Source organism: Osmia bicornis, chromosome 6 (genome assembly GCF_907164935.1).
Source record: "Osmia bicornis bicornis chromosome 6, iOsmBic2.1, whole genome shotgun sequence".
Classification (NCBI taxonomy): Eukaryota; Metazoa; Arthropoda; class Insecta; order Hymenoptera; family Megachilidae; genus Osmia; species Osmia bicornis.
The window spans coordinates 582227-595549 of NC_060221.1; the positions used below are offsets into that span (position 1 = coordinate 582227).

The following is a 13323-nucleotide window of genomic DNA, read 5'->3' on the forward strand; positions in this document are numbered from 1 at the left end:
CACAGCTGGTATTAAAAAAAAAGGAATTGGTCAACTACTTTATTGCCATTCTTCACGTGGTACAAAACATAGTTCGGTCGCGTACGAGAACGCTTTAAGTACAAAACAAAAACGATCCTCTACAAGTAGTCTTCTTCAGCTGCATGGCGAGAGCAAACAAAGTAAAAAAGGGTAAGAAGAGAGTGAAACGAGACGGAACAAGAGAGAAGATAGAAAGGAAAAAAATAAAGAGCTGTGTTAACATTTATATGTATACGTATCTCTATATGTATGTATCCGTATACATATATATATAAATCCGTGTATTTTGTATATGTATAGAAACATGTGTATACATATATATATATTACGAAATCGTTAACAACATTAAAATGTAATTATTCACACAACACAATAATCGGTGATCTTATTAATATTATAACGATCTGGTTTTTTTTGTACTGGATAGGCCAACATGTACGTTTCCTATATACATAGTCGAGACTCTTTTAAACCTTTATTTTCCTTTTAATTATTAATAATCTTTATTTAATCGACGTTTAAAAGAAATCATTTTCCTTACTTGTTTGCAAGTTTTGACCGGTCGCTTTTGCTCCAGGCATCATGCTACGACTGTTGAGTATTATTCGTATTTACTTATCCGTTTCATTATTTATTTATTTACTTATCTCGTTGAAAATATCTCGTTACCATGGTAACCTTGGGATTGGGTTCACGTCACCTTAACAAAAGGTCTTAACAACACTGACGCTCATCGCAATCGTTTTAATATTAAAGTGGTATCAAACTAGGAAATAGTGTGAGATAATAACATACTATATATATATATATATATATTTTTTTTTTAATATTCATGTGTATAAATCTATAAACAAGGGATGTAACGTTAAATTAATAACGCAGCATAGAGTAAGTGAAAGGGGTTGTTGCCTTATAATACAACGGTACACCTTGAGTATTATTCAACGTGAACAAAATAGGTACGACGACTTTCCAAACGCTTTGTTATTAATTTTGATTATAATGATAAAATTATTTTTATAAATAATTAGCGGCGGTGAGAATGAATTTTCTTTTGAGAGGAAAATTTTCTTAAAAAATTCCTATCCAGTCCTTACCAAACGACAATGACACTTGAACAGAAAAATATTAGAGCTATAAAGTAAAGGATCATCCATAGATGCGTATCAAATCTTTTTCTACGGTGCATAAAATCCATCTATGATAGTTGGGTCGCGACATTATCCTCGTTTATCCGATTCAAGCGTGGCGACCTTTGCACGTGAACGTTGCACCTTTCTGTGCAATCTTCCATCTGCGGGGACCATTGTTGTATCTCCGTAAGCTCGTGTTTACGGAGGGACGGGGGTGTGCCACACCTCCGTTCTACCTTCAGAAGGTTAACGCGCTACAACGACATGCCAAGCCGATGAAAAATCCCGAGCTAAGCGTGTCGTTGAATATATCTCCGTCAAGTTTCGCTCGGATGCTTCAACTTCTTCGAATTTCAGCACACGGCTCATGATCTTCCGTGGATATCTGTCACTACGGAAGATTCTTCAACACCCACTCGCATCCTGTTAAAACGTACTCGATCGTTGTCTAACAGGAAGCTTTATGATCATCCGAGAACTTTATTTATTCGATGGAATTCTTTGATCAACAAAAATGATTTTTCTCATCTTGGAAATTTCTAAAAATCATTTCGTTCTAATTATTCAAGGCCTAATACTGAAGACGTGATCTTGATTCTCTCAATTAAGGATAAGTGTAAGAAGAGTACTCTAGAATTTCCTGTATTTTCATATAAATTATTATTTTCGCAATTCCATATAATTTTGCAAAGCTGTAGACCAACTGAATCTTGCATGTGAAAAATACATGCAATTTTCTCTTTTATCTTAATCGATCTTCAAGATCTACCAACATCTATCTAAACTTGACCCGTCGCGTCGACCCGAAAATTCGAATGCGTTGAGTGCAACGAATCGTGAAATGGAACTCGAAATTCGATCGTACAACAAATCGATTCCCGTTACAATTAAAGAAGCCAGTCAATTAAAGAGAGGTTATTAACGGTTAGTGAATCGTCCCGTTCCATGTCGAGGCGAGTAACGACGTAGATGTAGGCGAAATCGTCGAGATCGATTACCGTTGCCGGCGTGTATAGTCGATTAGAAGCCGGGCGGGTCGCAATTGCCGAGTTTAAATTGGTGAAAGCCGCGTCGTTGGTCACTCTAAACACCGGTTGCAACCCTTATTAGGCGGATCTCATCATATTGAGCCGAACAAGCGTATAGTTTGATGATACCTGGACGCTTTCAGGTAAGTAACACGGTTTAGAGAAGAGGAACGGTGCTTAATCACGGGCACACGCCGATTAACCGATTTACTATCGGTACCTGTGTCGTAAATAAATCCCAAGATGTGTACTTTTTCTTCGCGTTTCGCTTGGGCCATTAATTAGAGCAGCGGTTTTTTTGCTTCTCAACTGGGTCGTAACATCATCCGATTCTGATCGGATCTATCGAGATAAAAATACATTTTGATCGTGTTAAAGAAGAAATTACTTGTACGTATCGAACGGTATCAATGAATTGCGCATAGGCTGTTCCTTTGTAGTTTCTTTTATCCACTTTCAAATGTCATAAGTCGGATCGTGAGGACGCTTTTCATTCCTGAATAATTAGAGCCCGAGTTCGTGCCGTGTTCGGAGATCGCGATAAAGACCGCGATGCGGGTTGAAAATAGTACCTTAATTACTCTAAGAACTACCATAAAAAAAAAAAAGATTCCGAACTAAGTCAGACAAGAAATATTTAAAATTCTAATCATTTTTATAAATTTATCCTGTGAACTTTTTTACCCACTGTTTTGTTTTTAAGAAGAAATTTGTTAAATTACGAGATAATTATGAAATTTCGATGGTTCTCATTGAAATGAACAAAGTTGCAATTACGAGAGCCGCGTGTGCAGCAGCAATGAGTTAAGAATGAGTCAATTAGCCTCGGTATAAAGATCGAGTCGTGGAATTGTGCCCGTTGACTTTCAGACAGGTGTGTTCCGGCTGGTTCAGCTTAATTAATGCGATAAAGAGATATCGGGACAAGATATTGTTACCATGATAACGTATGAAAATACTACCAAGCGATTACGATAATTCCCTGCCTCTTGGTTCGCTAATTATGTGCTTAATTAGAATATTTATGCATCGACGTGTTCAGGCTTTCTTAGAACTACCTCTTGGCGCACAAGATCAATTGCGTCAAGAAAACGATATGTTTCTTTTTGCTTGTACACAGATTTTTTCGCTTTTCTAAATCTGTTAACAACGTTCAGAAAAGTATCGTCTCGATTATGTGATCAATACGCGAATAATACTTCCGTGGAAAGATAATCTCGTTTAATTGCTTTGAGTATTTTCAATTTGAGCTTTGTTAAATCTATTCGATTCTATCGAGTATTTTTCACTTGATTAATTTTTATTTTGAAAATTGAATATTTAACTTTCGTTCAACTTCACCGAGAAAGGGTTTATCGAAACGAGATAGACAGGTACCTAACGGACTCGTCAATGGTCTCACGCAGTCGTCATCACGACTTTAGGCATCATTAAAATTGGCCACGCGTCATTAATATCGGACTCAGCGAATTACCACATCGGCCCTCGATAATGCGTTGCACTTACACTCGATGAACGAGAAACGATAAATGCAACGGCGACTAATCGACCGAGCCGGGTAAAAGGGGCTTGGAACGTTTAACGTAAGCTACCGTTCGCACTGTACCGAACCATCGGTGTCCACTTTTCTTTTTATCGATGCTAACTATACGAATACGTTTCTTTTTTTGTTAATTGGCTAACGAGACGTATACATATTGATTCAGTCTATAAATTAAAAAAAAAAAAAAAAAAGAAATGCCTGATTAATTAATGATTTATAAAAGATATATAAAAGATTATAAAAATAATGTTCATTCTGTTTGGGAATTTGCTACCAAAGTATAAAATTTCAAACGAATAAAATAATTAATGAGAATTTTCTTTCCAGCCAAAAATTGCAATTAACCCCTGAAGCCTAACGAGCCTAATGGAACGGTCAAAATTTTCACTGAAACGATTTCATCTTCAACTGAACGATAAAAAAGAAAGAAAGTACTGCGTGAAAGTCAATTAGGGATAAAAAGTAAGGCCACGTGATTCGGTTAATTAACAGGGTGTCTTATCTTGAGCGCAATTCTCACCATGAAACGATGGAAAGGAAGAGCTCAAGGGAGCGCCAGTTGCTTATCGCAGCATCAGCAATTACCTTGACATTATCCACTGGAATCGTTCGAACGACGACGGATAGAGTATTATTGATAATATTTCGCGATGAGAAACGGTAAAACTGCACCGGGGCTAACATCTAAACGATCGATCGGCATCTTTTGCGCCGCGTTATCGGTTTCCCTCGAACGATCCTAGAACCTCCGCTGTCACGATACACTTCGCGAAACTGACTAATGATACCGGCGAAACGCCACTCTATCCGGAAGATCGATGGAAAATTGTCTGAGACGTTGCTCCGATCTTTCCATCTAGAGGATGTTTCAGAAATAATGTACACAACCTTTCATTTACAAATTACACATTTCAAATTAACCAGGACAGCTTAGAAATAAAGTTTATAAAGTTCCAAAGTATAAAATAATAATAGACTTCATTCAATTTCATTCGTGCTAAAAATGGTTTGGTTTGTACATTTTTTTTTTGGTACAAACTGTATTATCTCTGATAAACTGTTACCGATGAAACGATAAGCAGTGGAATATGATAGCATCGCTCGCAGAGTACGAACCAGCGTTATTCCCGTAATTTTCAAACGTTTTTAAGAATACAAGCAGTAATCAGAGTTAGCAGAGTTACAATTCTGAAAATTCTCTACAATCTCGCTCTACTTTTGCTAGATCACAGCGTTGTCTAACGCGACCAATGGAATTACAGAACAGTAAATTGTCAATAACCGATAGTACAGACTTGTTCCATTAGGCTTCTAGATAAAATTGATACATATTTGCAGCTGGTCTAGTGATAAACCCTTTGCTCCTGTTATTCGCAGGTGTTCCACTTACGAATATGGATCAGATTAAAACTGATTCGCGGGAATGAAAGTTGTTTCTTACTCGGTGATTACGAGTTAGACACAGTCGAAGTAGTGATAAGTGGTTTGATAATAATGATTCGACGATTTCCGAAAGGGACAAAAATGCATGCGTTTTGTTTTAAATACAAACTGTTTACTGTTGCTGAAACCCGAGAAACTTCGTGTCCAAGTTTCGTTTTTGTAGCACCAGATGTGAACAAACGAATAGAATAACACACCCTATGGTAAATAACACTTTGTGGTTGCACGTAAAATTAGTACGAGTTGCGGTTACGAAGTTTCTCACCGCGTTTTACTCCACCTCACTGCCAACACAGAGTTATCAGCAAAGATAAATATTTATTCGTCTCTATTTGCATTTCATAATCTACCTCAAATATTATTGAAATTTTCAAACTCGGAGAATTTATAGATTCCCTCGAAGGAATCAGAAGTATCTGGATAAAATGTTTCTTATTAAAATCGTCGAATTTTTATCAAAAATATTTTATGTCAAGATCGAGGCTAAAGAAATATATAAGTTCGCGATTCGCGATAATTTCTCGACCACAAGTAGAGCGGCCGTGAATAACCCCACGGTATTTTCCGAATCGTTTAACCGCAAGTGCTACCAGTTTTCCGCAACCGCAGAAGAAACTGCAAATAGCGCGACCGACGTCTTTTGCGCTGGAAACAACCGCTTTTGAAAATATGTACAATAAAACTGGAATCTGAGGAGAAAATTTGCATATAAAATAAGTATTATATTTTATGCTACGGCATAACGTAGGTATTAATAGAAGGCTCCGTAGATGAAAATAAGATACTCTTTTCGTGAATTGACGAGGTCTTGAAGAAGCTATGTAAAATTTATAAAAGAATTTTATAAAAATATGTCCAATACGGGACTGTCCTTTATAAAAAATATTTAATTACCTAATGTTTAGAGGCTCTTCTCGTAATGCAATAATAATAATGATAATTTTAAAAGTTTGCGCAATCCTATCCGCGGGAAGTCGATAAGGTCGTAAGAAATGTAAAAATCTAGTATCGACACGATTATCACGTCCAGCAGGATAACACGTTCAGATGGACGAGGCGAGGAGCGATAAACGTCGCAGCTAAACATCCAAGCTAGACTTTCGAGCAGAATTTATCGTCCGCCGCGGGACGTATCGTTTTTCTCGCGAGCCCGGTGCGTAATGCATGCACGTAACGCAATATCGCAACCTGTAATTACCTGGACGCTGCTCGTAACAACCTGAGGCTCTCTCCGAAGCTCTGACCTCCGCGATGCAACACTCGTTTCGCCTTTTCGCCTGTATAAGTTTTCCCCGTCGCGTTACGCGTCGAATACCGCTCGCGACTATCATTTTTGAATGATCTTTCGCAGTACCGCTGCCTCGTCTAATGCCTTTCCATTAAATCAACAATTCCACATTTCTTCTGACAAACTTGCCATTTCTGCAGTAGACTGGAGCTAAAAGAATCAAATTTTCGATAATGAAATTCTATTAGTTGAAAATCATTGCTTTAGGCATCGGTATTAATATTTAAATTTCATTTTGTTTCTAAAAAAAAAATTTGCAAAATTGAACACTGCCAAAAGCAATATATAAAAATTACTCCTCTCAGCATACTTCGTCCATAAAAGTTCAGAAAGATGATAAGAAAATAATATCTTTTCGTTCATCCTGTGTCCCAGTTCTCAGCTGGTTGACTCGATTTGTCCTGATTCCATGGAAAAAAGATTCTCACGTATCGCCGGCTCATTCAATGACGCGATGCTAATTGGAAATCAAAGTTTACGAGTGGAGGATAAAACGTGGCATCAATAAAGTCAGCCTTCTTCCTCGTTTCTGGAATAAAATTATAAAACGAAGCGTTTGGAGAATCGATAAGGGTTTACAGTTTACAGGAAATAAAGAGTGCGTTAGAATCGCGAGATTCACTGGAAAGTCAAAGGCAGTTCGCTAAATACTTGGTAATTAGTTTGAAATGAAATTAATTAGCTCAAGATTTATTAAAATAAAAGTTACCAAGGTTTGGCTAGTAAATAACGAAACTGGGTTTCAAACAATTAAAATAAGAAAACATTATTGTGAACAATGTCTTACAATTAATAAATAAATAAATTACAAATTTTATCGTTTAATAAAACCATGCTAATAAATGTAAAAACACTTTTCAAGTGTATGCAATTCTAGAATTGCACAGACATTAGTTCACAAACATTAGTATACCCTAATAAGTTGTTCAAGCTATTCGAAAATTTCTAATGGAAAAAAGATTTTTGAATCATCTAGTAAAATTCAAATAAAAAAAAATAAAATTCAATTCGTGAATCTCACGAGCAGCACTCCAAAACGATTCCAAAAGATTTACGTCGAAAAGTTCTAATTAAATTCATTAGAATCTAATTAAATAATTCTGAATTCTAATTAAACAGTTCGACGTTTCGTCAATTTTTGTGAAATGGATGAATTGGTTTGAATTGGGTTCGCGTGGAATGATCGGATTCTAAAAGTGTTGGAAGAATTGCAATTCTTTGCGAAATCGCGCGTCGAACGTTTCGCTTTCACTCTCCTACTAATAACAGACGATGGGACACGTTAGTTAAAAACCACCACAATTGACAAAAATCGACCGTGTCCACGCTCGTTGAGTATGTATGTATCTAAATCACAGCTCGTGCTACAAATTACTTAAAAAAAAAAAAAAAACTTATATATCTCTCTCTCGATACTCTGTTACTTACCGGTTTCTACGTTACGTACGCTAGTCTACGCGTGTCTCTGGATGTGTGTGTGTGTGTGTTTGTGTATACTATATAAAAAAAAAAAAAAAAGAAACAAAGAGGAAGAGAAAAATAGAAGAAAATTAAAAGAAGAATACTTTCTAATAAGATATCTTCAACGTTAATATCTCGTAACGGCATTAAATAAAGATCGATCGTACTCGATGTGGCCCTTTCTTGTCGAACGACTTATGTAGTCGTCTTAGGAACAACAATTTCATCGAGTCGCTTTATGGCCATCGTCGATCTACGATCCGATTACGGTTCGTTTAAAATCAATTGATCGATCAAGCTTGATATAAAGTAAATTTATTATCCCTTAATAACGCCATTGGTAACACTCTGGATCCATGATCCAACAAGAAACGTTAATCACTTTGCTGAAAAATATTTTGGAAATTATTTATGGTAAAATAAAATTATCATAGGGATCAAATAGACAAAGAAAATAGAAGTTTTAAAAAATACTTCAGATAAAGTCAATATCTAAAAAGGGTTTGAAGGGTACTTTTCATCCCTCTAGTATGATCCTTGACTATAAAAGAATACGTATGAAATATTTCTTTAGCCTACATCACGTCAAAGTTTCATTAAAATTTGAAGATTAACGTCCCTTATAAATCTCAAACATAAATACGTCTAAGAAACTCTTAGAAACGGTAACCTTGAACGATCGATTGATCCTGAACGGAAGACAATTAATTACAAGAATAGAAAAATAAAGGGCGATCTGTGCTCGCCTATTTCACTTAACTTATCATCGTAAATTTATCGACGGTGTGTTCACGAGCGTGGCGATATCAGTTTTCACCTCCTTTAACCAATCTCAGCTGAACAGGCCTGGAGGAAGTTATCTGAAGCTCGCTCCTTCCCGCGGATAAATTCGCAACTCGATTCTAAGGACGGCTTTCTGTAATTCTTACAGAATACTGTGACGATTAAAAACGCCGTGGAAAGCGTTGGACGGAACGTGTTCAGTGAGCGTTTCACGACGAACGCTTATTCTTCTACCTCGCAAGCGTCATCGTGTATACGGCTCGAATAAATATCAACGAACTCGTCAAAAAAAACGGTTCGCCGTTAATACTCTGTCTAAAACGAAATCCCGAGATAATTAGTCCATGCATCTCGCGAACTTCGTCGGTCATGGTTCGCCAGGTTCAAGGTTCATCGACCTCGACCATCGTAGATCAGCTAGTGGCAGTGGACGAAGAATTCGATCACCGGCCAAGAATATAGAATCAAAGAGTCGAGGAGTTGAATTAGAAGAAAGAATAAAGCAGACGGTACACCTGTCGAGGGTGCTGTCTCCCATCGGGAAGCCGGTAGCAACGATCGAAAGCGTCAAACCCGACGCTGAAGACGATCAATCGGCGGACGTAATCTTCCTAGAGCGACTAACTGGGTGGATTACAGGCGTTCCCCGCGGGATCGACCGACACCTGCTGATGGGTCTGACTCCTGTTCGTCACGTTGCTGGTGGTAGTGCTACCCGTTTCCCCAGAGGGACTGGGGTTCCCGCTGTTCCCGCTGTTGCTGGCGCTGTTTCCACTCGCCTGTTGCTGGACGCTGGGTTTCTGGGTAACATGGGTCTGGTAGTGTTTCGCCAGGTGCGCCTTCTGCCTGAAGCTTTTGCCGCACAAGGAGCAAGCGAAGGGTTTCTCGCCGGTGTGCGTTCTGATGTGGACGTTCACGCTGTACTTGTCTTTGAAGCCTTTGCTGCAGATGCTGCAATAATGCAACGAGCGTTCTTTGCGCTGGACACTGCCAGGAGAGCCGCCGGAAGTGCCTTGTTGCTGACCACTCGTGGTACCACCAGTTTCCGAACCGCTGCTGCCGTTGCTGGCCGCGTTCGAGCTGTTGCTGTTCCTGTTGGCTCTTCGACAGTACTTTTTGGGTGCCTTCGTAGTCACCACTCTGGACGGTGCTATTTGGATCTGATTGGTCGACTGTTGTTGTTCCACTTCGGCTCTAGGAGCAGTCTGTTGCTGAAGAACGTCTTGCTGGGCCGCTGTGACCACCGTGACCGTGCTAACCTGACCCAGGTCTGCTGGAAGAGTGATGGTTCCTAAGCTTCCACTCGTTGGGTCCAGTGTATACATCACGGTGGTCGTTGCCGAGACATTACAGACTGGTTCGAGACTGCAATAGGATTCGACCACTTCGTTGGCTATGCTCTTCAGTTTCTCGTAATCGCCAGGGCGATAGGTCGTTTGGTCCAATTGCGAAAGTAACAGATCCTCATCGGTACACGTGTGCATGGATTCGTCCTGTTGTTGTTGCTGCTGCTGCTGTTGTTGTTGCTGTTGCTGTTGCTGCTGTTGGTCGGAGACTATTTGCAGGCCAGCGTTGCTCGTCACTGGTAACGATATGGTGGAGCCTTGTGTAGACGGCGACGAGGATGAGACCACTTGAGTCGGGCCGGTGTAGAGCTTACCCTGAAGGGCGCTTCTTAAGAGACTCTCCGCAGAGTCACCCGCGCCAACTGCAACTGCAGCCGCGGCTGCTGCTGCTGCGGCTTCCTGCAGGTTCTGATCAGACAGCTTCCAATCGTTATTGTTGTCGCCGCTTGCGCAGTTGGCTCCCGCGGAGGATCCCCTGCCGCAAAGTTCCTTGCTCTCGACGAAGCCACTGTCGTCTGTGGCGTACTGAGAGGAAGCGACGGAGAAACGGTCAGGATGAAACCTGTCGTTGACCGTTCGCGACACTTCGGTCACGGTTGCGGTCTGATCGTGTTCCTGGTCCGCGGAGGCGGGCTCCATGCTGAGTATCGCGTCCAGGTCCAGATTAGGTCGCAGGGACCAGGAGTCGCTGGAGGTTGGGGCTGGACTCTTGCAGCAGTCCAGGGCGTCCATGGAGTTCGCTTCGTTGTTCAACACGGTCAACGTGTAGATGGCACCGTCCGTATTCTGTCTGTCGTTGGTGGAACATCCTCGAGCCACCGCTTGATGATGCTCGTTGGAAGCCTGGTGGACGGTGACGCTGTCGTTGCCGTGGTTCTGAGCGTTGGCCGACCAACAGTATTTGTTTAGGTCCTCCAGGAGTATGTTACAGGTTTGTTCCTTGGTCTCGTCGGTGCCCCAGTAGTCGCACTCCGACTGGTCCATCGGGGTCTGCTCGTTATTCTGCTGCACGTTGCAAGCACTGTGATGCGTCCTGACGTGATGATGGTGATGGTGATGACTGAGGGAACCGGTGATGGTCGAAACTGGTGGCAGGGCTGTTAGAGTGTTGTTGTTGGTTTCTTTGATAAATGGCGAGCCATGGAGTTCACGGTTCGTTTCGTGCTCCTCGTGACTCTGTTGAAGGTATCCGATGCTTCTGCAGGTTGTACGATGAAGAAAGCTCTCCTCGTCGGATACACCGTCCGCGGACGCGCAGTGCGGAGGCGGAGAGACGACGAAGTCGAAGAAGTCGGTCTTTGGCAGATCCTCCCCACCCCCTCCCGGGGCGAATGCCTCCGTAAGATCCATCGAGTAGTTTAACTGTTTCGTCCTCGTGATTGCTCCTTGTTTTATCAACTCGGCTACCGATTGATCGGCTGGCAGTATTTTTCAGACGATGATAAAGAAATGATGTTCAGTGATGGTGACTGGCGTGCCTCCGCACCCACCGCATCCTTCAATTCGGGGAAGGACCTGGAAAAACGAGATCGAAACTCTGGTGAATAATTTCATCGCGATGTTTTCTCAAAGTACGTATCGATTATTTTAAAATACGTGTAAAGGTGGAAATCTTGCATCAACTAGCAAACTAGGGATTATCTATTATTACACTACCTTATTTTACTATTTACATCGTGTTATTAGAAATTGTTATTATTACAGTCCATTTATCGAACAGATCATTTTCTAAAATTACTATTTTCGTCGTGAAAGGGTCACTTAAGCCTGACTCAGCATCGTCCACGTAACGACCGATATATCACAAAATAAAGTTCACTTTCTCATTCAATAAACACTGGGAAATTGCTTGAAAACCATTAGGACGTCATCGAAACTTTCTCTAGTATTTATTGCACCGCAATCACCGAGTGTTTTAATTGATACAGGTATCGGTTCAAAATCGATCATAAAGGAATGAATGAAAAATGTGAAATCTGGAATGAAATAAAATAATCATGCCTGTCTTAAATAATTAAAACTTGACTCATTCTCTCTCACTGTCTAAGCATCAAAGCTCTAGAAAAAGAAAAAAAAAAGAATGCAGACCACCTAGTGAAATCTAAGCGAACACAGCGAAGTAGCAAAAGTGACGATTCGCAGAGATCGAGCCCGGCGTGTTAATCCCGTGGACAATGGCGCATACCGCGACGCCGTGTCCCAGATTTTCCAGCGTTTTCTTAGGCGACGGGCCAGCGGAATAGGATCGGTACACAGCCGGGCATTAGGCCGAAGAGCAGACAGGGCTTTCTCGCATGCTCTAGGCGTGGGAACGCACTGTGGTCGTGTATAAATTCAGTATAGCCAGGCCAGCCATCGAGTCGGCTAGCCGGTACAACGATCAACCAGAAGACAGAGAGATCGAAGGCTAAATCTCTAAAGTAGAAAGAAACGGATGTATACTTGTACACGGTGAGAATAAGAGAGAAAGACATATAGAGCGGTGATTTAACACAGCAACGCTACGTGTACGTGCATATTGCCGCAGCATCGGTATGGAGGCATAAGCAACAGCAGCCTTCTTGCGCAACTTCTTTTCCGCGAGCTCTGCTGCTACAACGCACTGTAGCAAATTAATGCACACACACACATATACACGGTGGAAACACAAGGCACGCTTCGTGTACGACGGCTAAATGCCAGCCACGGTGTATAACAATTGATCGAGGGCCGGTTGCAGCTCGCGGTGTTCCCGGCACCCGGATGTCCGACGACGGAACGATCCGCGTTGCGAAACCGAGTCCTGCAATCGCAGTGCACTAGATCTGATCATCGGTCAACTGCGGCTTGTGGACCAAGTATGACCCGTTTGAAAATTATTTTTTAAGGTTTTAACCCTTTCTAGCCATTTTAACCCATTTTTCTAACGCTACTTTTGTACTTCATTCTGACGATAAAAAGAGTTATCCCGTTACCGTAGATGGCGAAAGTAGATCTTTATCCGTGGCCACGTACGGAAGCATTAGAACCGGCAACAATCGATTGGCTTCGAAGTAGATCAATAGCCGGATATTGAAAAGAGATTACTTTCTCCAAACGTTTCTTTCGTTATTTAAGCCATCGTCCTACTGAATTTGAACTTGTTTCACACTCGACGTCCATCATCAATCATCCTTCTATCTAACAGAGGATCGACCCTGCCGAGAATCGGCAACCTTTTCTTTCAGCGAACCCGTTGTCATTGTTACGTTGATCTATGTTTATGATTAATGTCTCGTCAGCTCCCGGAGGTTTGCGT

At 41.0% G+C, this 13323-nt stretch overlaps 1 protein-coding gene across 2 annotated transcripts in view; it reads right to left on the reverse strand.

Moving 5' to 3' along the window:
- Positions 1-309: 309 nt before the first annotated feature.
- LOC114879634 (protein sister of odd and bowel-like) overlaps positions 310-13323 on the reverse strand; it is a 72911-nt gene continuing 59897 nt past the window's right edge. Inside the window, exons 3-5 of one of the 2 annotated variants that reach the window (XR_006829542.1) lie at positions 7885-11561; positions 6767-6985; positions 310-6606 (exon numbers count right to left, since the gene is read on the reverse strand). Coding sequence is in view for 1 of the 2 variants with exons in the window: in XM_046286309.1 (XP_046142265.1) it covers positions 9321-11396 (2076 nt within the window). In the remaining variant the exon portion in view is untranslated. Of the gene's footprint in view, positions 6607-6766; positions 6986-7295; positions 11562-13323 lie in introns of those variants that run through there. The other variant, XM_046286309.1, reaches the window with a different exon arrangement.